The sequence below is a fragment of the Rhinoderma darwinii genome, chromosome 1 (genome assembly GCF_050947455.1).
Source record: "Rhinoderma darwinii isolate aRhiDar2 chromosome 1, aRhiDar2.hap1, whole genome shotgun sequence".
Taxonomy (NCBI): domain Eukaryota; kingdom Metazoa; phylum Chordata; class Amphibia; order Anura; family Rhinodermatidae; genus Rhinoderma; species Rhinoderma darwinii.
In genome coordinates this window covers 593,866,119-593,891,094 of record NC_134687.1, presented here as the reverse complement: position 1 = coordinate 593,891,094, position 24,976 = coordinate 593,866,119, and the positions used below count along the sequence as shown (strand labels likewise).

Below are 24,976 nucleotides of genomic sequence, written 5' to 3'. Positions count from 1 at the left end.
AAACTAGAACAGAGATTGCGAGCCAGGACCTCTCCTCCAACATCAGTGTCTGTCTGAATTTTCTTCATTCATCCAGAAAAGCATTCATGAGGTCACACTCCAAAATCTTGTAGAAAGTCTTCCCAGTAGAGAGGAAGCGGTTTTAGCAGCATAGGGGGGGACCAACTCAATGTTAATGCCTACGGACTTCGAATGGGATGTCGTAAAGGCTACTGTAATGTGTAAGTGTCCCAATACTTTTGTCCATATAGTGTATAGATGGTTTTTATAAAAGGTATTTCTGTATTTCATTAACAAATGTATAAGATCCTATGTACATATTGTGTGAATATATATTGCAGCACTCCTGTGCAGTTCACATACTGGTAGTACAGGAATATGGATGATGAGGATGATGGCGCCGAGGAGAAGAGAACAAAAAAAAAAAAAGCCGGCAGATTGCTGGTATTCTTCTGAATATCCATAAAGCAGCAGAACATTGCAGCAAACACCTCCACGTTGTGAATAATTTAGAGCAGAGTTTGGTGCAATCTGAATTTTTCATCAGGGATGGGGAAGTTAAATACCTTTAATTTGTTCTAATTATTTCAAATTTGCAAGTTAATTATGGCAGATCATTAAATAACAAAAAGGACTGCGGTCTCCGTAGAGCTTTACCTTCCGCCCCTCGCATTACTTAAGCTACATTTCGGCATGCATGAATTAACTTTCTAAATAATCGCACGTTTGACTAAATGGCTCTGGAAAATGAGATGCGGATCCTCAGGAAAGGCGTTAATGGACATTACAAAGGGTCTACTGGGACCAATGTTACTCACAATCGAAGGACTTCTAATGGGGTCTTATTTACTCCTCTTTAGGCGAAGGCAAGGCGTCTCAGCATTAGAAAGTGCTCTTTACAGAAGAGCCGCCGCTTCTCGCACACAATAAAAGCAAACGTCCGTTTAGAGACAACCAAAATTCATTCTCTAAGTGTAAGCGGAGAAACTTGCTTGTAAATAAACTCTGCTTTTACAGGCGACTCAACAACGTGATGAATCAGATCTCTGATTGCAGGAAATCTGGGTACAAGCAGGCGAGACGAGCAGATCTACGAACGTAGTAGTCAAGAAAGCCGCAGTCTTTATACTTTGGACGCCCTTTTTGTAAGAAGGGTCCCCAACAATTAGCTGATGACAGGGTGACCCCCCCAGCAATCAGCTCTAATCTGTGGGGAAACCTCGCAGAAAGTTAAATTTGCCTGCAGCGCCACCACAGGGGAAATTAAGCATTACACCGTTCCCATTAAAATAATTGGGTTGTCTGTGTAATACATGGACACTGTGGAGCTGGCGGCCTCCGTTCGCCGCTATCAGGCTTCCTCCAGCAGCCGCCAGGACAAGTTATACTTCAATTGGGGACGATTTTGGGGTATAGACAAGTTCGCGTTTAATTTTTACAAAATGTAGAACATTAAAATGCCTTTTTTTATATTTTTCAAAATCGGAAACTGGTTCAACGCCCAGTTCCCAAGGCACTGGAGGATGCATGCGCAGCAGCCTAGGCAAACAGCAGGGCACACTAAGCTGTGCCAAGGGGGAGGTACTGGTTCTGTAGTCTTACAGATCCTTCTGGCTCAGAGTTTATGGATATTGGGAGTCCTCCTTTTAGACTGTACTGCATTTACTGCCAAAGGGCACACACTCACTGCTGTGGACTGGGTAAGACATCAGAGCCACTGGCTATTGGTGAGGCAGCGTACAATATTACCAAGCGGACTTGTTTTATGGCATCTTTTGAAACATAGATCACATTTAGAAAAAAAAAATGAAAAATACGACCGCAAAAACTGCTATCCTGAGAAGACGTATGTAGACACCGAGGCAGGCCAATCTATTCTGCTGCAAGGAATTTAACTAAATGATACCAAATCCTTCATGCATTGTCACAAGGTTTACTTTAAGATCTGCCGACATAAATCACGCTGCAGATTCATGTATAACTTGACTGACAGAGCAGAGATAGGTGAAGGAGCCCTATTATCCTGAAGGGAGGATAAAGACACCACTGGGGAGGGGCGCTCTATTACTTCACTACCTAGAACTGAACAAACATAGCTTGATTTGGGATGAAAGGCGTGAAGGCTGTGTTAAGACGTTACATTTTCAGCTGCGGATTTTGCAGCAGATCCACAAAACAATTTGCATTTGTTATTGGGTGCCTTACCAATGGCCACCCAGCTTTGCCAGTCGCAGAATTTTTATTTTTTTTTCTAGAAAAGGACGACTCAAAGACTTCTATTTAAAAGTATTTTTCATTATTATTTTAGGGGGGCTTGTTCTTCAAACCGTTTTAAACCGTTTTAAACCGTTAAATAGCAGATTGTTCCCTTTACTTACAGACGCGATAGAAAAAAATCCTCCTCCCTAGAAATGCAAATCACTCTCTAAGTCTTTGATTTATGAATGACATTTCCGTCCTTAATGTCTGCTATTTATACAACACCTTCCTTGTACAATCCCGCACCCCGCTGAGTCTACCTTATTACATTGCATGGCTGCAATGTCTTGCCTTTATACAAGTCTTCCAGCTTGATGCGTGACAGAAATACATCACAGGGGAATAGCTCTCATTTCTATCGCAGACATTAGATGCAAACAGAACAGGTACGACCGGGACAAATCCTACTAAAGCCTTCCCTTTCACATCAACACAGGGTCATGAGGGCCGGTAAGTGACTGGATTTAGGGGGGCTTGTGGCTGAGCAGTGATAAAAAGACACATTGTGCAAATTCTGTGGCAATTGTAGCGGAGTTATTGCCAATTTTCAGTACGGCATCCATATAAAAAATTACAGTGCAATGCTTTTGACTATTTTACAAAATCCCATTTACATGCTGCGAAAAAAATTCCAATTTTGCCATGTTTCATCCCATATTACTTCCATCTGAACGTACCCTGAGAAACGTAATGGCGGACCTACAGCTCGTCACTCACATTTACCACCAACCGATGTTCTGAATTGCTCATTTCTGGGTAATATAGGTTGCTAGGGTAAGTTGGGTGACCATCAATAGCGCCGGTAAGAATTCGCTCACAAGAGTTGTTCAACTTTTCAAAACTTCTGTCCAGTAAATCTCCCTAGTCTTGCAAGAAGAGTGGGGATGTATTGCATAAGTACATAACCAGACAGTTTTGCTACAAGTCAAGAAACACTGAGGTCCAACCCTAGGAGCTGAAATTGGTTGCCCCATTCGCTGTATGGACGTGTCTCGCGTATATCCTCTCTATGGCTGTGCCCCGCCATGAATCTATGAAAAATAAATAATCCCCAATGCGTTCAGCGCTCAGTAAGTGCATTACATGTGTTGGGTTATTTTTATGAATGGCAGAGAAGGTTCCCACTTCGGACCCTCCACTATGAGCCAGTGCGAAGAGCTATTAAGTGGTTCCTACTCCGGCGGGCTTGGATGTCCACGTATTACTTGCAGCTATTTACTTGAATGGCTGCATGCAATACTAAAATTTCACCTGTAACAGCCACTGCGGGGTAAATAAGCACTATCAGAAATTTTACCGCTCAGATGGTTGCAAGCAAAAGTGCGAAGCGTTCACGAAGTGTTCTCTTATCCCCCAGCCTGCATGCAGAAAATAACATTTCCACTGGAGTTTCTCTGTAGTTCTGGTACTTATAGTTCCACAAAGCAATATAGCAGCGTGCTATAGAAGTTCTTTAAATCGCTGGTCTATACCTCCAACAAGAGAGAAAAAACAAAAACAGTGCACCACCATTGGGAAAGGACAAACTCCACGCTTTTAATCCATACTTACAAGATAAACCGAATAAAAAGGCATATGACATAAAAAAATCTCATGCGGCACGGCAAGTTCTGCAGGTATAGTTCTGAAAGAACTTACATAGCACGCTGCTATATTGCTTTGTGGAACTAGAAGAACCAGAACTACAGAGAAACACACCAGTGGAAGTTGGAATTTCCTTTGCTGCATGCAGGCTGGGGGATAAGAGAACCCTTTGTGACCACTTCAGACTTTTGCTTGCAACGTCTGAGCGGTAATATTTATGATCGTGCTTAGAATGGCCTTGCGGTGTTGAGGATTTCACCTCTTTTTTTACCTGCTCCGGTTGGTCTTTTTTGAATTGCAGTGAGTGGAGAGCTGAGTCTTTGTATTAGATATACTAGGGAAAATAAGTGACTGGTGGTGATCAGCAGATTGCTACAGCGGCTCTCACAAAAGAGAGGGTGTCCGTTACAGGACGACCTAACAATTTTTAAATTATGAACTATAATTTCATAATATACATGGCATTTAAAATACTCTGAGCGCTAACTTCAGGGACCACACTGTAAGGGAGGGGGCACTTTTGTTGGCATATGGCACATCCAACTAGCTACTCTAGGACATACCCATAGCCATGTCTCGATGTGCCCTGTGTAGCCGTTGGTATGGCTGCGACCCACGTAGCCGCTGGTATAGCTGCGACCCACGTAGCCGTTGGTATGGCTGCGACCCACGTAGCCGCTGGTATAGCTGCGACCCACGTAGCCGTTGGTATGGCTGCGACCCACGTAGCCGCTGGTATAGCTGCGACCCACGTAGCCGTTGGTATGGCTGTGACCCACGTAGCCGCTGGTATGGCCATCTATAAAATTTAAATTGTCCCACAGCAGCTCCCGGTGATCAGCGCTAAGTGCACTGCATATGTTGGGTTATCTTAGCCATATTTTCCCCATACCCCAGAAACTTTATACAAGTCACTGAATGTAAAGGTATGTTCACACGTAGAGTCAAAAACGTTTCAAAATACAGAGCTGTTTTCAAGGGAAAACAGCCCCTGATTTTCAGAATTTTTTTGAGCAATTCGCGTTTTTCGCTGCGTTTTTGGAGCGTTTTTCATTTGAGTATGAGAGAACGGCTCCAAAAACATCCCGCACTTCTTTTGACGAGGCTGTAATTTTACGCGCCGTCTTTTGACAGTGACACGTAAAATGACAGGTCGTCGGCACAGTACATCGTAAAGCTCATTGAAAGTAATGGGCAGATGTTTGCCGACGTATTGGAGCCGTTTTTTCAGACGTAATTTGAGGCGAAAACCGCCTCCATTACGTCTGAAAATGGGTCGTGTGAACCCAGCCGTACAGCATTTATAGCACTGCTGCTAAGGCTCTGTTCACACAGACATGGGTTCAGTTGATCATGAAAGCCATGACACGGTTATAAGTCGGTCAATTTGATGCTAAAAATAGCACTGCATTGTGAAACGTAATAATGCAAATATGAGCACCCTATAAAAAAGCTAAATAAAAATAAAAAAACTTATTTAACTAAAAATCAAACTTCCTTGGAGCACATACAGGCTTCATGTTCAGCACAAGTACACCCTGGTACAATTCCATAAAGCCACGCGCTCCGCTCCGCTCCCCGGCTGCTCATAAGAAGATGCCTCCGGATGCTGCTTGTTTTGAGTATTTGTCATGGTTTTGGGTAATTGAAGCTGTAGAAGTGGCCATCTCTCCTGCACCAGGATGGCGCTCCCACATGGTGGACTGAGGCCTCCGCTTGTACTTCACACAATAAACCTGTCCAAAGCAGAACTCTAAACAAATGTTCAGCAGAATGGACGCATCGTGCGGATGTGTTAGTTTATAATTAAAATCGCATTTATGATGATGTCATTAGAAGAAACATTAATTGTTCCTGGTTGTTCAGGAGGAGTAGAAGGGAAATAAACCAGATGGATTAGACCAGACTGTGGGAAAGTACTCATAAAATTCAGTTGGATGATCTTAATAAATAAAAGGTGTATTACTAATACAGGATACAAATATATTTAATGCAAAACCCCACTCTTTATTTCCATCAGTGTTTGTAGTTCTGCTCCATTCGGGCATGGCTATTTTCAGTGATTTCTCTCTTTGCTGCACTGTCTATTGGAGTCTGAGGTAGCCTGAAATTCACCTCTTGTCTTTTAAAGCTCAGGCTGCTGCTCTGCCAGCCCCTGTGCTTTACACTGCAGCTCTTCTTTTATAAACACAACCTCACCCTAAGTCAGTGTATGACGAGATAATTTCCATTACAGTAAGAAGAGAAGAATAATAGCCGGTGGGGATATAAAGAATATCAGATAACTGGCATACATGTACAGAGCAAAACGAGCCTCAGCCTGGAGTTCTGCGTCTGGATTGTTCAATGCCAATTTTCTGATAACCATCTATGCTGCTCACTACTCATTCAGTGTCTACAAGAGACTCACCAGGGAGAACCCTCTGAAACCGCTTGGCACAATAAACACTTTGGACATTGTTTAATGGGCACACTTTAAATAACAACATGTATGAGGACCTGCAAAACTGCAAATAGGAGGCCAAGAATCGGTCCACATGAGAAGAGCTTGATGCTGCAGCAACATTACTGGTGGAGCAGAGGGGGGTAAGTATCTGAGAACAAGAAGATGAGAAATCTCCAGTACAAATAGGTCTGCCTTAAATTGTACCCCAAGCCAAAAAATAAGCCGTGCATGTGCTTCTGACAACTTATGTGCAGTCTTTGTCTAGTAAGCGCAGCAGTTTGTGCTCAAGACTTCTGCTATCACGGATGGGAATTAGCCTGACTGTAGTTGTCCCTGTCTTGGGGATAAATGTAAGGCACTTGGGCTGAGGAAACAAATGCTACAACTATATATTAGATAAAACACTGGGTAAAACTGCTGCTGAAAAGGACTTGGTGATATTGGTCGACTGTAAACTTAACTTTAGCAGCCAGTGCCAGGCAGCTGCTGCCAAGGCAAATAAAATCATGGGATGCATCAAAAGAGGCATAGATGCTCATGACAAGAGCATAGTTTTGCCTCCATACAAATCACTAGTCAACTTTGGCCACCTGTGTATAAGAAGGACATGGCTGAACCAGAGCGGGTACAAAAGGAAGGCAACCAAGGTAATTAAGGGAATGGGGTTATTCAGTTTAGAAAAAAGGGGAAATCAATTATATATATTTGTACATTGTAATTCGGACAGTACAGTGATCTTTCTAATGATTTATTCCAACCCAGGACTGTCAACATGACAATTGGGCATCCTCTATGTCTAGATCAAGGGTGGGGAACCTTTTTTCTGTTAAGGGCCATTTGGATATTTAGAACATCATTCGCGGGCCATACAAAATTATAAACTTAAAAATTAGGTCAAACATTGAATTAATGCACCCCCAATGTGATGGCTGGAAATGCTTCTATTTGGTTAGGCATGTGATGTTAGCCGGTATTGGTGTTGCTACTGCGTCGGTCAGTCTGGATCGGTCGACACTTTGGTAAGTTTTGAAAAGAACTGCTTGCAACAGTAAGTCGTTCAGACTACCTTAAAGGGGTTTTCCCATCAGGGACATTTATGACATATCCACATTATATTATAAAACACAAAAATTTGAACAGCACATTCCAACTAAATGATATCAAATGTGTATACAGGTGCACATCCATATATGTTGGGTTAGTGACTGCCTCCTTTTTTGTTCTTGCACGCCTCTCATTCTGCCCTGGGTGAGTATAATTAGTTCAATGCTGGATCCTACCATCCCCAGGTATATATGTAGGCTTAGTCCCAGTTCTGGGTGTATGTGCAGCGTAGGTTCCCACCTTACAGAGGTCGCCTTGTCGTGGCGGGTGGGCAAACACTTTTTGATCAAAATGTGCACTAAGAACCTCCCTATTGTAAGTAGATTTAGCAGTAATGCATATTTATTTATAATTAGTGGTTTAGGTGGCATTAGTGTCGCAGTGTGCTGTCGCTATTCTTTTTCTGCTATATCCACAGGATATGTGATAAATGTCAGACGGATGCATGTCCTATCTCTTGGACCCACACCTATCTCTAGATTGGGGCCCCGTAAACCCTGTTCTACCTCTCTGTGTTCCGGCTGATTCCCGACCATGAAGAAGAAAACTGCGTAGCTCGCTGAGCTGTGCTGTTTCCATAACTCCCATAGTAGGGAATGGCAGTTACGGAAGCAGCATAGCATGCGAGTTACGCGGTTTCCGTAACTACTATTCAGTTCTATGGGATTTATGGAAACCGCGTAGCTCAGCAAGCTACTCTGTTTTCTTCCTCATGGTCGGAAGTCGCAAGCTTCAGCCACAACACAGAGAGGTAGAATGGGGTTTAGGGGGCCCCGTTCTATAGATAGATCTGGGACCCAGAGGTGGGAACCGCATCTGACATATCCTGTGGATATATCATAAATGCCCTGGATTGAAAAAAAATAAAAAAAACCTTTAAAAAGGTCATCCGACCTCACTTCGAGTGAGTAGGGCAGACGGACAGAGCCAAGGAGGAAATAAAACGGCGGCAGCGGCAGTTAGAGTGAGGTCGGGGTGTGCTGTGACAGGAGTGGACCAGTCCAGTCACCGGACTGTGTTATGGCCCGGGAGTGGACCAGTCCGGTCACCTGACCTCACATCACATCACCGACTCCGGTCAGGTGACCGGACTGGTCCACTCTTGGGCCGGCACGCACTGACCTAACTCAGACCGCCGCCGCCATACTTGGCTCAGTCTGCCCTTCTCCTGCTCCTAAACGCGAGTGAGTAGGGCGGACAGAGTCAAGTAGCGAATGACGCGGAAGCAGCACGGTCTAAGTGAGGTCAGGCTGGACCAAATGATCTCGCAGGCCGGACGACCCCCACGCCTGGTCTAGAGGAAAGAAGGTTTCACCATCATCACAGACTTTACTGTGAGGGCAGTGAGACTATTGAACTCGCTGCCACAGGATGTTGGGATGGTTAATGAACCGGTTCAGGAACGGGCTATTTTGAGCTTTGAGGACCAGACACTGTTCAACTAATGCTGGCTAAACGGCTATAACTTTTTTATTTGTTGGGCTAGTGAAGTTTCTTTTTTTTTTTTTATCATATTTATACACACCCTTTTTGCGATTTTAGAATTTCTAATATATATATATATTTGTCATTGCCTTCTGTAAATTGATATAATACATGTCTATTTTAGGGTAAATAGGTCAGGGCTAGCGTTACGAAAAGGATTGGCACGGGAACTTTTTTTGGGGTGGGTATTTTATGTATATTTATTATTTAGTTTGGTTACACTTTTTTTTCTTTTACACCTTATTTCTCTACTGTAATAGGGGAAATCAGCCCTCATAGTGACTATTGTCACTAATAGGGCTCTGCTGGGTCTAGTTAGATCCAGCAGCAGTCTGCCACTAACAGTATCCCGACGATCATGTGACCTGTCACATGATCACCAGGACCAATAGAGACAGCAGCGCTGACTCTGTTCTATACACTGTGCTCATAAAGTGCTGTGTAGAAGTGATTAAAGTCAGAAGCAGTGAATGCTGCTTCGGTCTTCTCTACAGGCTCCCGACATTCAATTGCCTGATCGCTTGGGCAGTCAGCTAAAACCCTCGCCACATATCTGCTATGGCGCAGGTTTTAAAGACCTCGACTGCCGGCCGTTTATAGACAACCGACGGTCGGGAACCAGTTAATTGAACTAGCTGCCTTTAGATTCAATATCATAGGTTATTTGTGTTTGATTCTGGAGATGGTCACCCAGGGATTTGTTCTAAATGGGCATTATTCGAGTCGGGAAATAGTTTTTGCCCCCGATATGGGGCAATTGGCAAACGCCTCATGGGGGTTTTTGCAATCCACTGGATCAACACGGTAGGATCACAGGTTGGATTTGATGGACCGGTGTGTTTTATTCAACCTTATCAACTGAGTAACGGTGTCCCCCTGGCAGTTAATTGCAGTGAGATAACCCCTCTGACGCATCCACGCTGGGAAGTGAACTTCAATAGTAAGATCAATAAGAAAGGAAGTAGCTAACTTCTATTTTTTTTATTTTTTTTTTACTGGAAATCAATATAGCTATAGATATCTCTGCTTCTCGCCCTTATGAGGCGCTCTCAATGATCACGGATTATGCAATCGTGTAGCAGGGATGATGCAGATTAGATAGGAACAATTTTAGTGCTGGTCAGACCATTTTAGGAGCTCAGGGATCTATAATTTGACCCTTTTTACACAGATAGTACAGCCATAATCCAACATTTTCAGTTAGACTACGGCAAAAAATTGCCTTGTATAAATCCAGCCTCAGAAACCGCTCCCCCTCCACCCGATATACACCAACTCTGGTGAGGTGTCTTGTCATGACAAAGGCAGAAATCAGGAGTCTGCTTGTGTAACCACGTACGTATGTGCTGGATCTTTAATGGATGCACAGTAATGTTGCTGTGTATACGGATATTTATCTCTTAAATGTTAGTCCTATTAATCACTTGGCAGCTCGCAGGGCAATAGATTTCTAAGTATAAATAAGCTCTGCATATTATTTAGCCGTGTGCAACTTCTCTCTATTTAAAAAAGGGCACGGAGGAGAATTACAAGACCAGGCAAAACACCAGGAGAAATGTCCCTGCACATATTAAGCTGAAACCTTGGTTTTAAGAACTCGGCTAAGTCAAGGCTGCTGCAATGTTTATGAATTAAAAAAAGAAATTAAAAAAAAGTGGAGTCGACTATTAGGCCGATTTGTGGCAGATTTTGTTGCAAAAATTTTCTGTGACTGAAAATCAGTTTCATTCATCTGAATGGAACTTGCAGAAATCCACATGCCTGCTGCAGAAAATTTTTGCAACAAAATCTGCGTAGTGTGACTGCACCCTAAGGGCTAGTTCACACAGAGGTTTTTGGCGCGGTTTTTGATGCGGAAACTGCGCCAAAAACCAGCCGACGTAGTCTCCCATTGATTTCAATGGGAGACTAAGGAGTTTTCACCCCGCAGGCGGAAAAAAAAACGATTGCGGCGAAAAAAAAAAAAAAAAAAAGGTGCCTTGCTCTTTTTTTCCCAGTTTCCATCGAAATGGGAGGCAAAGAAATCGGTTTTCGCTGTGTTTTTTGCCAGCGGCGCTCAATAACGATGGTCGAAAAACGCTGTGAAAATTGCGTCAAAGAAAGTGCAGGCAGGTCAAAATCTGATACAAAATTCCTGAAGGAATTTTGAGGGAGATTTTTCTGCCTGCAAAAAACTCCATGTGAAGAACCTTCCACTGGTCAAGAAACGGGTTGGAAAGAAGAGGACGCGACGCTCATTGACGCAAAAATATTTTAGGTTTACGGTAGCTTTTGCGATAGCGATCAATGTATTACAATAACTTTCTGGTAAAGTATAATTTGTTTAGCCAAGAAGAATGTGTATTGCATTGGAGCTCAGTAAGTTTGTTATCAGTAGACATTCAGCAGGTATGTAGAATTATATAACATTTTTCCTGCAATAATCTATGCATATTAAACTTATTTTGATTGGTGGTCAATACCAGAGGCTCATCGAATGATTGGATGTACATCATAATGTATTCCATTATACCTTTTGTTATAAATCAAGGGAACTGTGGGACCTCACTCCGATTCTGTTATACGCTACCTGGTGTTGGCGTATCAGTAACTTCCCGGCCGGTGAAATCCCTGATCCTAGACAACTTCTATTAAGGATGAGATTACTCTAGCACTTTCCACATGGGTCAATGCCAACATATAGGTGGAGGATGATCTAAAAGACTGACCAGTGAGCGGTGACATTCATCTTCACAGGATGGGGAGCAACTTGACCTGACTGAAGAAAAGGAGTCCCGATTGAGAAAAGCCCAGAAAAAGCAGCAGACAATCTTAGAAGACAGATCTATACACAGTACTGGGGACCGGCGTTCAGCAAAGGGTGCAGTAAATCGGGAGGGGTGCGGAACCCGATCTCGGGATAGGTTATTTTTGACCAAGCAAAAAAAGCAGCAACGGGTCCAGATAAAATTGTAATGTGCAACTCCAATGAGGTCGAACGTGATTACAAACAAAAAAACATGACCTATTTTGTAACATCAGAGGTGCCGGACTACAGAATCTACTCTATAAAGAAGGCGGCGGCGGTGTACCGGGAGACGAGGAGTCTGAAAGACTTTGCACAGGGTTTTATATGTGAGCGCTGGCAGCAGTAAGGTCTTAGGGCTTTAGCAGGATAACAGAATTGCACGGTAAACCTTCAGCCTTAACCTGACAGCATGTGAAATTTGGAATTATCTGCAGCTAATTCACAGGCAGTCAGTGTGTTTCTGCTTCACTGCTGCCCTGTCATGACTCTCCAGCAGCAGCTGCCTCCGTCCTGCCGTGAATGTTCTGCTATTCCAACTGGGGATAAGAAGCTTATTTTAGGAGGCCCCAGGAGACTTTTTTTTTTTTTGCTCACCGACACCACTGAAATGGTAATTTTTAATAGAGGCCTGAAAGACTAAAGGAGAAGAAAATATATATATTTCACTCTTTCATTCAGCAGTAAAGGGTCTTTATACGCTCAAGAGCCTATGAGGGATGTCACAAAACCTTAACCACTTAGCTGCTGGTGCCCAAACATTCCCCAATATAAGATACTATTACCACCATGATTTACTGGGCGGACGGTGGGTTTTGCTGGTATTAAATGTTTGGCTTACATCCATAACTTTACTTTTCAGACATTCGAGTTTTTGGTCTCATCAGAACTATTTTTTTCTCGTCTAGAATGTCATAGGTTCACGAGGCGCACATGGGTCCATAATACTTACCGGTAGGGACCACATGTGGCGTTGTTGTAGCGGTCTGTACTAATCACCCGCCGTAAATCACTGGAGAGGGAGTTGGGAGGAGACGGGCGAAGCATTGAACTCATGAACACTGCAGACTCAAAACTATAAATCTGCTGTATTCTCTCTTCTTGGCTATTATCTAAAAGACACAATTTGTTTTGTGCCATTTGGTAGAATAGTCCAGCAGACTCGTCATGATAACACGCTGCCGTTAAATAGGACAGTATATTCTCAAGACAGATTTGCTTTAAAAGGAGACCTACCAGAAGGCTTTAGTGGACATTATCGAAAAAGCTTTTCCCATTATCTTTCCTCTATGCGGAGATTTGATTGCTTGAAATTACAGGCCCAAAGCCTGAGGCTGCACTATTGTGAGATTCTGTCTCATGCAGACCTCGTTTGCATCCAAATCATAATCCACATGTACATCCTTCCTGGCAAGAACAGTGGTAGTTCGGTGTATGTATGGAAACAGAAAGCATACCCCAGCATTGCAGATATATTTTAATATAAAAGGGCCTACTCTTGAGATAGATTCCTTTAACCCCTTCCCGCACCTTGGCGTACATGAACGCCCAGGTGAGCAGTAACTTCGCGCACCTGGGCATGCAGTTACGTCCGCGCTTTAACAGTTAACCGCCGCGCGTCGCTACACCGTAGCGGCGGTTAACTGTGCAAGGTGTCTGCCCTGCTCTCCCCGTTGCCGATCAGCGTCCTGTCTCCACTGAAATCGTCAATTAACCCCTTCGATGTGGTGGTCGATTGCGATCCCCACATTGAAGAGGTTTAGAGCAGACCGGCAGCCCCCCACATGCATTTGCGGGGGCTGGCGATCCTTATCACGGCAAACAGAGGCCAGACAATGACCTCCGGGTTGCCATGCACGGAAGCCTCGGAGGAGCAGCCTCCGGCCGGTCCTCCGAGGCTTCCTGTCAGTGTGACTGTCACGTCACAATGACAGTTAGAGTACATTACACTACGTGTGTAGTGTAATGTGTTCCAGCAGCGACCAGAGCTGCAAGTCTAAGTGTTCCCTAGTGGGACAAGTAAAAAAAAAAAAAAAAATGTTTTTAAAAAGTGTAAAATTAAAAGTTATAAGTGACAAACAAAAAAAGGGTGAACGCCATAAAAAAAAAATTGTCAGAATTGATGGTTTTTGGCCACCTTGCTTGCCAAAAAATGGAATAAAAAGTGATCAAAAAAATTTCTGGTATTCCAAAATGGTACCAATGAAAAACTACAGATTGTCTCGCAAAGAATAAGCCCTCACACGGCTCCGGTGGTGAAAAAAATAAAAAAGTTCTGGCTCTCAGAATATGGCGATGCAAATTGTGCAGAGTGATCCAAAAGCGGATAAGATTGGGCGCCATTTATCAGTGCAACACCGGCCACACATCTGCGGACTATTATTTATTTACCCCATTACTATACCCTCTTATTATACCCTGATGTTCTCCGCGCAGATTACATATGCCCCCACATTATAAACTGAAATACCAGTAAAACGCCACAGAACTAACAGGCTAAATCTGCGCGCCGAATGCTGCTCCCTCCCTTCTGAGCCCTACAGCGTGCCCGCAGCAGTTTACTTCCACGGATATGGCAGCGCCATACCCGGGAGAACCTGGTTATTATTTTATGAGTTATTTGTCTTCAGTGTCACAAACTGGGCACAACATGTAGTGCACTAAAATGGCACATCAGTGGAAATTTTTAATTTTCACTCTGCACCATCCTCTGCACATTAACCCCTTCGCGCACCACGACATAGCATGTCGTAGTGTGTGTGTGTGTGGGGGGGTGATGTATGGAGCGTCTCACATGAAAAATAAAGAATTTAAAACTGCAAAAATCGCTATTCTTTGGTCACCTTGGCTCTACCATAAAATGTAATAAAAAGTGCTCAAAAATTTGTATGTACAAAAAACAAATACCAATAAAAACGACCACTCGTCCCTCAATAAATAAGCCCTCATACCGCTCTATTGACCGAAAAATAAAAAAGTTATGGCTCTTGGAAAGCAGGGAGGGAAAAACTAAAAAAGGAAAAGAAAAAAATGGTTCAGCCCGGAAAGGGTTAATTACTTTCTAATGAAAAACCATTTATGACCACATGTGGGGTATTGCCGTACTCTGGAGAAATTGCTTTACAAATGTTGGGGTGCTTTTTTTCTCCTTTATCCTTTGTGAAATTGAAAAAATTAAACATTTTAGTGGAAGAAATGTTGATATTCATTTTCATGGCCTAATTCTAATAAATCCTGAAAAAAATTGTGGGGTCTAAATGCTCACTATACCCCTAGATACTTTAAGTGATGTAATTTCATAAATGGGGGTCACTTTTGGGGGGTTTCCACTGTTTTGGCCTCTCAGGGGCTTTGCAAATGCGACATGACACCCAAAAACCATTTCAGCTAAATTTGAGCTCCAAAAGCCAAATAGCGCTTCTTCCCTTCTGAGTCTTGCTGTGGGTCCAAACAGCAGTTTATTACCACATATGGCATATTTCCGTAATCGAGAGAAATTGTTTTACAAATGTTGCTGTGCTTTTTCTCCTTTATTCCTTGTAAAAATTAAAAATGGCTACCTTTTTTCAGAAAAAAAAGTAGATTTTTACCGTTACAGAATAATTCCAATGAATTCAGCAAAACAACTGTGGGGTCAAAATGCTAACTTTACCCCTAGACAAATTCCTTGGTGTAGTTTCCAAAATGGGGTCACTTTTCGGGGGTTTCCACTATTTTGTTCCCTCCAGTGCATTGCAAACGCGACACGGCACTGAAAACTATTCCAGCAAAATCAGAATTTCAAAATCAAAATGGTGCTCCTTCCCTTCGGAGTCCTGCTGTGGGTCCAAACAGCAGTTTATTACCACATATGGGGTATTGCTATAATCGGGAGAAATTGCTTTACACATGTTGGGGTGTTTTTTCTTTTTTATTCCTTGAAAAAATTTAAAATGTCTACGTTTTTTCAGAAAAAAAAGTTGATTTTCATCTTCACATACTAATTCAAATAAATTGAGCAAAAGAAACTGTGGGTTCAAAATGCTAACTATACCCATAGATAAATTCCTTGAGGGGTATAGTTTCCAAACTGAGGTCACTTTTGGGGGTCTTTATTGTTTTGGCGCCACAAGACCTCTTCAAACCTGACATGGTGCCTGAAATATATTTTTTAAAAAAAGGAAGCCCCAAAATCCACTAGGTTCTCCTTTGCTTCTGAGGCCTGGGTTTCAGTAAATCAGCGCACTAGGGCCACATGTGGGATATTTCTAAAAACTGCAGAATCTGGGCAATAAATAGTAATGAGTTACATTTCTCGGGTAAAACCTTCTGTGGTATAGAAAAAAATGTATTACAAATGAATTTTATAAAAAAAAAAAAAAAATGCAATTTGTAAATTTCACCTCTACACTGCTTTAATTCCTGTGAAACGCCTAAAGGGTTAAAACACTTTCTGAATGCTTTTTTGAATACTTTGAGGGGTGCCGTTTTCAAAATGTGGTGATTTATGGGGACTTTCTAATATATAAGGCCCTCAAAGCCACTTCAGAACTGAACTGGTCCTTGTAAAAATCGCTTTTTGAAATTTTCTTACAAAATAAGAGAAATCGCTGCTAAAGTTCTAAGTCTTGTAACGTAGAAAAATAAAAGAATGTTCAGAAAACGATGCAAACATAAAGTAGACAAATGGGAAATATAAACTAGTAAGTATTTTGTGTGGTATTACCATCTGTTTTACAAGCAGATACATTAAAATTGAGAAAAATGCTAATTTTTGCAAATTTTCTCCAAATCTTGGTGTTTTTTTTACAAATAAATATTGAATTTATCGACCAAATTTGATCACTAACATAATGTACAATATGTCACGAGAAAACAATCTCAGAATCACTTGAATAGGTAAAAGAATTCCCAAGTTATTACCACAAAGTGACATGTCAGATTTTAAAAATCGTCTTCGTCCTGAAGGCCAAAACAGGCTCAGTCCTGAAGGGGTTAATATTATATAAAAACAAAAAAACAAAAAAACTATTACCTGTATCTTAAACCATTCATTAACTTGACTGCTCCAGGTAAAGGTGTGGAGACAACTGCACTCTCCCTGATCTTGGTTTCAGGATTTGGGCGAGTTCTGGAAAACAAAAAGAAAAAAAAAAAAAGTTTATATTTTCAGTATTTGTCAGAATGAAGTCCCGTTCAACCTTTAGGCTTGATTCACACGAGGTCATTACGTCCGTAATTGACGGACGTATTTCGGCCGCAAGTCCTGGACCGAACACAGTACGATGCTAGGAGTCCCAGCCTCTCCGTGGAACTACTGTCCTGTACTGAAAACATGATTACAGTACGGGACAGTTGACCGGCAGCGAGGCAGGGACTCCTAGCCTCGTACATAACTATGATGCTAGGAGCCCGGCTCCCTGCACTGTGTTCGGTCCGGGACTTGCGGCCGAAATACGTCCGTCAAATATGGACGTAATGACCTCGTGTGTATCCAGCCTTAGGGTATGTTCAGACGATTAACAAAATAAGTCTGAAAATAGTGGGCCATGCTCTGGACCCACTCATCCATATGGAAGGCACTCTCAACCGATTTAGGTACGAATACATCGTTGCGGATCACGTCCACCTATACATGCTGTTAGTCTTCCCTGGGGCAGATGGAATCTTCCAGCAAGACAATGCGACATGTCACACTGTGTATTTGGTGAACTGGATGCACAACAAGTCTCCACACTGCAAGTGGCAGATATCGGAAGAGAAAATGTCATCAGAATCTCTACTGGAAGAGCCTCAAACTTTGAGCGCTTGTAATTTTAGGCGATCATGTCACGTATGTTAACAGTTATTTTCTACTATATAGGGGGCAGTATTACAGTAGTTATATTCTCTTGTACATAGGGGGCCGTATTATAGTAGTAATATTCTTATACACAGTGCAGTATTATAGTAGTTATATTCTTGTACATAGGGGGCAGTATTATAGTAGTTATATTCTTATACACAGTGCAGTATTATAGTAGTTATATTCTTGTACATAGGGGGCAGTATTATAGTAGTTATATTCTTGTACATAGGAGCAGTATTATAGTAGTTATATTCTTGTACATAGAGACCAGTATTATAATAGTCATATGCTTGTAAATAGGGGCAGTATTATAGTAGTTATATTCTTGTATATAGGGGGCAGTATTATAGTACTTATATTCTTGTACATAGGAGCAGTATTATAGTAGTTATATTCTTGTACATAGAGGCAGTATTATAGTAGTTATATTCTTGTACATAGGAGGCAGTATTATAGTAGTTATATTCTTGTACATAGGTGCAGTATTATAGTAGTTATATTCCTGTACATAGGTGTAGTATTATAGTAGTTATATTCTTGTACATAGGAGGCAGTATTATAGTAGTTATAGTCTTATACACAGTGCAGTATTATAGTAGTTATATTCTTGTATATAGGGACAGTATTATAGTAGTTATATTCTTGTATAGAGATGAGCGAACTTATGAAAAGTTCGGTTCGGCTAGTTCGCCGAATTTCACGAAAAAGTTTGATTTGGACCGAACTAGTTCGGACCGAACCTGTAATTTCCGTGCGCCGAGCATGGTACTGTCCAGGGTGCTGAAAGAGTTAATGGGCTGCACTAACTCTTTCAGCAACCTTGACAGTACATGCTCGGCGCACGGAAAATACAATTTGAATGTAATTAAAAAATAAAAATAAAAAAAATATATATATATGTTCATACTTACATTCCTCCTGTCCGGCCTCCAGCGATGACGTATCATCCATGTCGCCGCTCACTGCAGCCAATCACAGGCTGTAGTGGCGGTCACGCACGTCAGGATGACATCAGAAGGCCGGCCTCCAGGGATGACGCTTCATCCCACGTGACGGCCTCTGCAGCCAATCACAGGCTGCACCGGCCTCTGCAGCCAATCACAGGCTGCACCGGCCTCTGCAGCCAATCACAGGCTGCACCGGCCTCTGCAGCCAATCACAGGCTGCACCGGCCTCTGCAGCCAATCACAGGCTGCACCGGCCTCTGCAGCCAATCACAGGCTGCACCGGCCTCTGCAGCCAATCACAGGCTGCACCGGCCTCTGCAGCCAATCACAGGCTGCACCGGCCTCTGCAGCCAATCACAGGCTGCACCGGCCTCTGCAGCCAATCACAGGCTCCTCTCCTGAAATACTCTGTGCTGCGCTGCCTTAAACTCTGTGGACAGGTCAGGATCCTGTTTCTTTTAAATGCTGCTGGGGAACCCGCTCGATCCACTATATAAGGCTGCGCTACAGTGCAACATTTAAAAGAAACAGGATCCTGACCTGTCCACAGAGTTTAAGGCAGCACAGAGTATTTCAGGAGATGAGCACGGCCGGCCATGGGCAGCCTGTCGTTTTTCCGAGCCGTGCTCCCATTAAAGTATAGGAGCACGGCCCGTAAAATAAAAAAATAGAACATGTTCTATCTTTTTAACGGCATGGGCACCATCCCGTGAGAAAACGGGAAGGTACCCGTGGCTAACAGAAGTCTATGGGCCCGCTATTTCGGGTTGTAATTACGACCCGTAATAACGGCTGTTTTTACGGTCGTGTGCATGAGGCCCCATAATGACGGGTGACTACATGTGTGTACCCGTCATTACGGCAGCGTTGCTAGGCGACGCCAGTAAATAGTCACTGTCCAGGGTGCTGAAAGAGTTAACTGATCGGCAGTAACTGTTTCAGCACCCTGGACAGCGACTACCGATCACAATATACATCAACCTGTAAAAAAAAAAAAAATAAAAAAAAAATAAAGACGTTCATACTTACCGAGAACTTTCTGCTTCCTCCAGTCCGGTCTCCTGGCCGTTGCCTTGGTGACGCGTCCCTCTCGAGATCCCTGGGTGACGTTACAGCCCATGTGACCACTGCAGCCAATCACAGGCTGCAGAGTCAGAAAAGAAGGTCGGACTGGATGAAGAAGAGGGACTCGTCACCAACACAACGACCGGGTACGTATGAAATGCTTTTTATTTATTTTTTTAATCAGCAGCCTCTTTTCTCTATCAGTGATTGATAGAGACAAGTGGCTGCCGATTTGTATAATATTTTTGACCGGGTTCGGTCAAAACGTGTTCGGCCGAACCCGGTGAAGTTCGGATTCGCTGCGAACCGAACTTTTCCTGATGTTCGGACCGAAACCGGGTTCGGTTGTCCCGGTTCGCTCATCTCTATTCTTGTACATATGAGACAGTATTATAGTAGTTATATTCTTGTACTATAGAAGTTGTATTCATGTACATAGGAGGCAGTATTATAGTATAGTAGTCATACTAATATATATATATATATATATATATATATATATATATATATATATATATATATATATAGACAAAAAACAAAATCCAGCAGCACCGGTGAATAAGAAGATGTGGGTGCAGGTCCCAGGGAGCAGACCAAGCTCTCAATATCAACAGAAATGCAAAAATAGGCAGCACACCATAGATTAAGTGGAAAAAAGAGGGTACTTTATTGGCCCCAAGTGCGACGTTTCAGCTCTATCCACTAGAGCCTTTCTCAAGCCTATATATATATATATTATATATATATATATATATATATATATATATATATATACACATACACACACACAATTTTTTTACCAAGAACCTTACAATGTCTTTAAATTCTATTTTAAGACACGCCCCTTCCACTAAGCTCTGCCCATTTCCTTCCAAAAGTGGCGGAAACTACCCAAAAGTCGCATTGTTAACTTCCCCGTATACGTTCAGAACGTGCTCATATAGTAAATCAATATATCATAGGACATTTTGTAGTAAAATGGACTTTTAGGCTGAGAGGTCTTACATATTGGTAAAGATCTAAGAAATAAAACTCCTGTCTATCTTCTAAGACTCTTGGGAATCAGAGGGAATCTGTGAACCAGAGAGTCCAATGAACAGAAGCCTACACTGCACATTTCACCGAGAACCTTTAAATGGAACGAAAGCGACGCGCTGAATGGCTGGTAACGCAGCCGTAACGTTCACGACAACAAGCCGGTGGAGGAAGCGCATGAGAGGACAGGAGATGGAGTGAAGTTCTGAGCAGAGAAACTTTATATTTAACTTCTTAACTTTACAGGTGATTAAGAATATGTAGAGGTGACCTGAACGGGTAAATACTCCGGCTTGCTCTGTAAAGTATTGCTATAACTTTGAAGTGCATGTTCACCGTTAAAAAAAAAAACAACTAATTTTACTGAATACTTTACATTAAAAGGGCTTGTCCACTTTATTTCTTCTACTCATTTATTTACAGAATAGGAAATTATTATAGATTTCTAATATACATGTATTGAAGATTCTGCTCTCATACATTTCTTATATCAGTGCAGTTGTCTCAGTCTAAAAATAAATAAAAAAGATGGTATTACCCACAGATTTGTTCATTAAAAAAAAACACCCATAGGATAACTGAATGGACAGTCATGTGACCACTGGCATTCAGGTAACACTGTCCAGGTATTGAACAGGTGAATAATCGTTAAGGGCCTGTTCCCATCAGCGCTAGCTTTCCGTTGAGGGGTCCAGTCTGAGGTTTTTCGTCTGGTGAACCCCTCAACGGAAAGTAAAACGGAAACCTTAACTTCCGTTTGCATCACCATTGAGATCAGTCGACTGCGCTATAGATTCAGTCAAAAAAACGGAAACCTGCCGGAATGGTGACAAACTGAATCCATTAGCAATGTTTCCGTCACCATTGATATCAATGGTGATGCAAACGGAAGCTAAGGTTTCCGGTTGGCTTTCCGTTGAGGGGTTCACCAGACGAAACCCCACAACAGAAAGCCAACGCTGATGTGAACAGGCCCTTATTGAGGAGAAGTTAAAGTATTTCAAACTACAGAAACATCTCATCATGTCTGCCAGGGTCTTAGGAGCAGCTTTATTAACATTCCCTAGAGACAGGCAGTTATTTTATAAATCTAGAGACAGTGAATGAATTGTTTATCAGTATTCCACCATTAGTCCTATTCACATAGCCCATGTTGCGGCAACACGTACGTAAGTGTGTAGTCACACGACTGACGCCATGTTTAGACATATTCAGATATCCTGCGGATACACTACACAGGACTAATCTGTGGGCTATACCATTCCACAGTCACAGAGGCCTCATGCACTATAAGAAATGTGAGCAGAATTTCTAATACATATATATTGGAAAACTGTATGATTTCCTATTCGTCAAATAAGTAACGAAAAACTAAAAAACTTGACAACCCCTTGAATTATCTTGTACTTATCCTTCGTTACAGCCTGTATTATACAGAGATGCAGTCAATTCTGCTAGGTGTTACTGGAAACAGTCAGTAGACTCGTTAGTAGAAACACCCACCACTAACATTTTAGTTGAGCTTCTATAATGTAGGAGGTAGTAACATCTGATTACTATACAGTGCCTTGTGTAAAGTCAACATTTCTCAGTATGCAGATCCCCAGTGCAAATGTTGTGCAGACACAAGTAGTAAATGCGGTGAGATTTCAGCTGTGAAGCAAGTAAATGCAGCTCAGGGGTATAATACAGGCTGTAACTCAGGCTCAGTACAAGACAAGTAATGCAATGTATGTACAAAGTGACTTATTATGTAGATTAATAATATAAAACGAAATACAAAAATGTGTTCAGAGGCGTGTTCCAGTCTTACATAAGTAAATCTTATGCTTATGGACAATAAAAAATAAAAAGGGCTGCAACTTTCTAAGAGACTTTGCATTTCAATTCTGTCCCGTTTTGTGAATAAAAAACATTACAATAAAAATGTCCTAACCCACAGTGCCTCTTTGTTAGCCTTTTCTCAGGATCAGTCTTAGTGGCCAGACCTGACAACTAATCCATATATAACCCAAGCATCAGTGTAATGGGGGCCAATAGAGCCCGCTTTACCACTAAATCACTTGTAGCTAAATCCTCACCTGTTAGCCTCTAGCCGGGCTTGCTGCAACTGTTGCTGCTTCTCCAGTAGTTTGACCTCCTGCTGCGCCAAAAGCTGCTGCAACCGCTCCTTCTCGATCTCCACCTCCAACTTCTGCAGCAACAGCTCCTGCTTCCGCTGTTCTGATATTCCTTTGCTAATGGCTAAATCTTTCACTCCTGCTTGTTCGACATTATTTATGCCAGACATGGTGGAACACCTGGAGACAGAGCAGTCTTCTGGAGGCCGTACTAGTGAGAAATCAGGAGGGACTCTTCCTATGGACTCATGCACTGCAGGGTGTAAACAGCAATGGGATACTGCTTGCTTTAAGGCACTGCTGCAATGGTGGTTGCAAGGTAAGTCTGTATAAAGCATGTTCGGTAACCGGGCACCAGGGTGTTTACTCTGAAGACAGTTTTCAGAAGAGCATTTACCGGGGATGCAGTGACAACGGATTCTAGATGTAGGGTCACTTCTGCAGAGAGGCTGGGGTACAATGGAGCACAAGCTTCCACTCGCACTACTGGGTTTGTGGTCCTGCTTGGCAAGGTAGGAACCGTTGAGTTCACTTGCTGTAGGCTGCTGTGGGGTTTTAAGGACCTATAAAAAGAAAGTGGGGGGAGGAATTAGAAGTTGAGATGACACGTTCTCAAATTATTAGCATTATCATAGGAATTTTGCAGGATAGGCTCCTGCCTTAGTACGATTGCCTAGGCTACAGGAACGCAAACTCTCCACATGCACTTTGAAAAATCGCAGAACAGCAAATCCCATGTAGCTATATCTAGACTTTAAATCATTGAATAATGAAAAGTTCTGCTACTTTGCCCCCCCCCCCCCAAACCTCAGATCAGACCTGTCTCTGGCTGTAAGGCATCTGGCTGAAGCAGTAGCTCTCTCCCTACTGTCATCAATAGGAGAACAGGAAAGTGAAGCCACACCCCTCAGCTAAGCCCACCCCCTCAACCAATTGCCCATCGAAAATGAAAGCAATTCGGAAGTTAACTCATGTTTTTACAAAAAGTTTTGTTTCAGGAGCTGCAAAAAACATGCAGACGAAAAACCGTGAACAGATTTTTTTCACTTTACGTATATTATACATTTTTGGGTTTAGAATTTAAGGGTATGGTTTGTCTATCCGATTATATGGGAGACGTAGGTGTCCATTCTTCTTTAAGCTGCAGAATTATTCTGCATGAATTCCGTAACATACATTTGTCCAGGGCACTTGTTATAAACCCTCCCGAGGCTGCTGTGGTCGTGTTATATCGTATATCTACCCCAATATATGAAGAGCAGAACTCGGAAAAGTGGAATATGTTCTGCAACAGCTGCACAATGAACATTGCCAACGTCCCACTCCGTATAAAATGGCCCGCAATCTCCCCGGTATAATTATGTGGTGCACACTGGCGGCTTTCGCGAGGCGATCATCAAGGTAGATTACCTTAGAGTTTCTGAACTAAATACTTACAGGTGTTGCATTATCCTTTATTACATACAAACTTCTGTCTCTTAACAAGACACGGCGGCAAATGAATGATCTCGCTGATGAATTATTCAGGAGTGTTTCGCAGCGTGCTCGCGGCGTCATCCATGGCCTTTTCCAGGTCATATGACACCAATTAGAGCAGAATTTTAAATTATTCAATAACTTGAACTCTCCTGTCGTTTAACATATAGATATCAGTGCGGTAAACAAGTTAAAGCTAATGGGCCCTGGGGGTTTGCTCTGCTCGGCTTTAAGCTCCGAGGCTGCTGCTGGAACAGACAGCGAGAAGGAAAACACTTGCAATGTTTTAATAAGTTCTTAGGCGTCCCTCCGGGAACAGTGCACAGCTCCTGCTCCCCGTATCCAAAATAAAATGATTAAGGTTATTAGCAAGGAGTTTTTTTTTTAAGAAGAGTAGAAAGGAGGGGGTGAAGGGGTGACGAAGGCAAGCAGAATAACTTTACATGAGATCTGTGTCTAGACACGTACCTGCAGATCGGTAGCAATCACTTCTATAATTAGGATTTATTGCAGGGGGGAAAAGGCGACCACTAAAATGAATAGGCCATCCGAATAATACATGGACAGGCTTGTTCCCCCAGAGCAAAAGCAACACTCTGCAGTGGTTCTCCGCTCCGGGTAAAAGAGGGAGGTAAAGGTTGGCACCTCACCATGACATACATAAGCCCTTAGGCCCCATGCACATGACCGTATTTTCATCCATCCGTAAATACGGATCCGTAGTCATCCACAACTTATCCGCATATACGGAACAGTATCTGCAAATACGGTGTGTAGTGCAAAACTACAAATGACGTGCAACATCTGCAAACCTGGCGCCGCCTAGCAATGGTTCCGTAATTA

General features: G+C 42.5%; 1 protein-coding gene across 2 annotated transcripts in view; it reads right to left on the bottom strand.

Annotated features, from left to right (window-relative positions):
- The window catches only part of KIAA1328 (KIAA1328 ortholog), a 124,039-nt gene that overhangs the window by 33,814 nt on the left and 65,249 nt on the right, over positions 1-24,976 (bottom strand). For both annotated transcript variants that reach the window (XM_075840414.1, XM_075840407.1), the window contains 2 exons: positions 22,619-23,220; positions 16,678-16,773 (listed from right to left, as the gene is read on the bottom strand). In XM_075840414.1, coding sequence (XP_075696529.1) covers positions 16,678-16,773; positions 22,619-23,220 — 698 coding nt within the window. The remainder of the gene's footprint in view (positions 1-16,677; positions 16,774-22,618; positions 23,221-24,976) is intronic.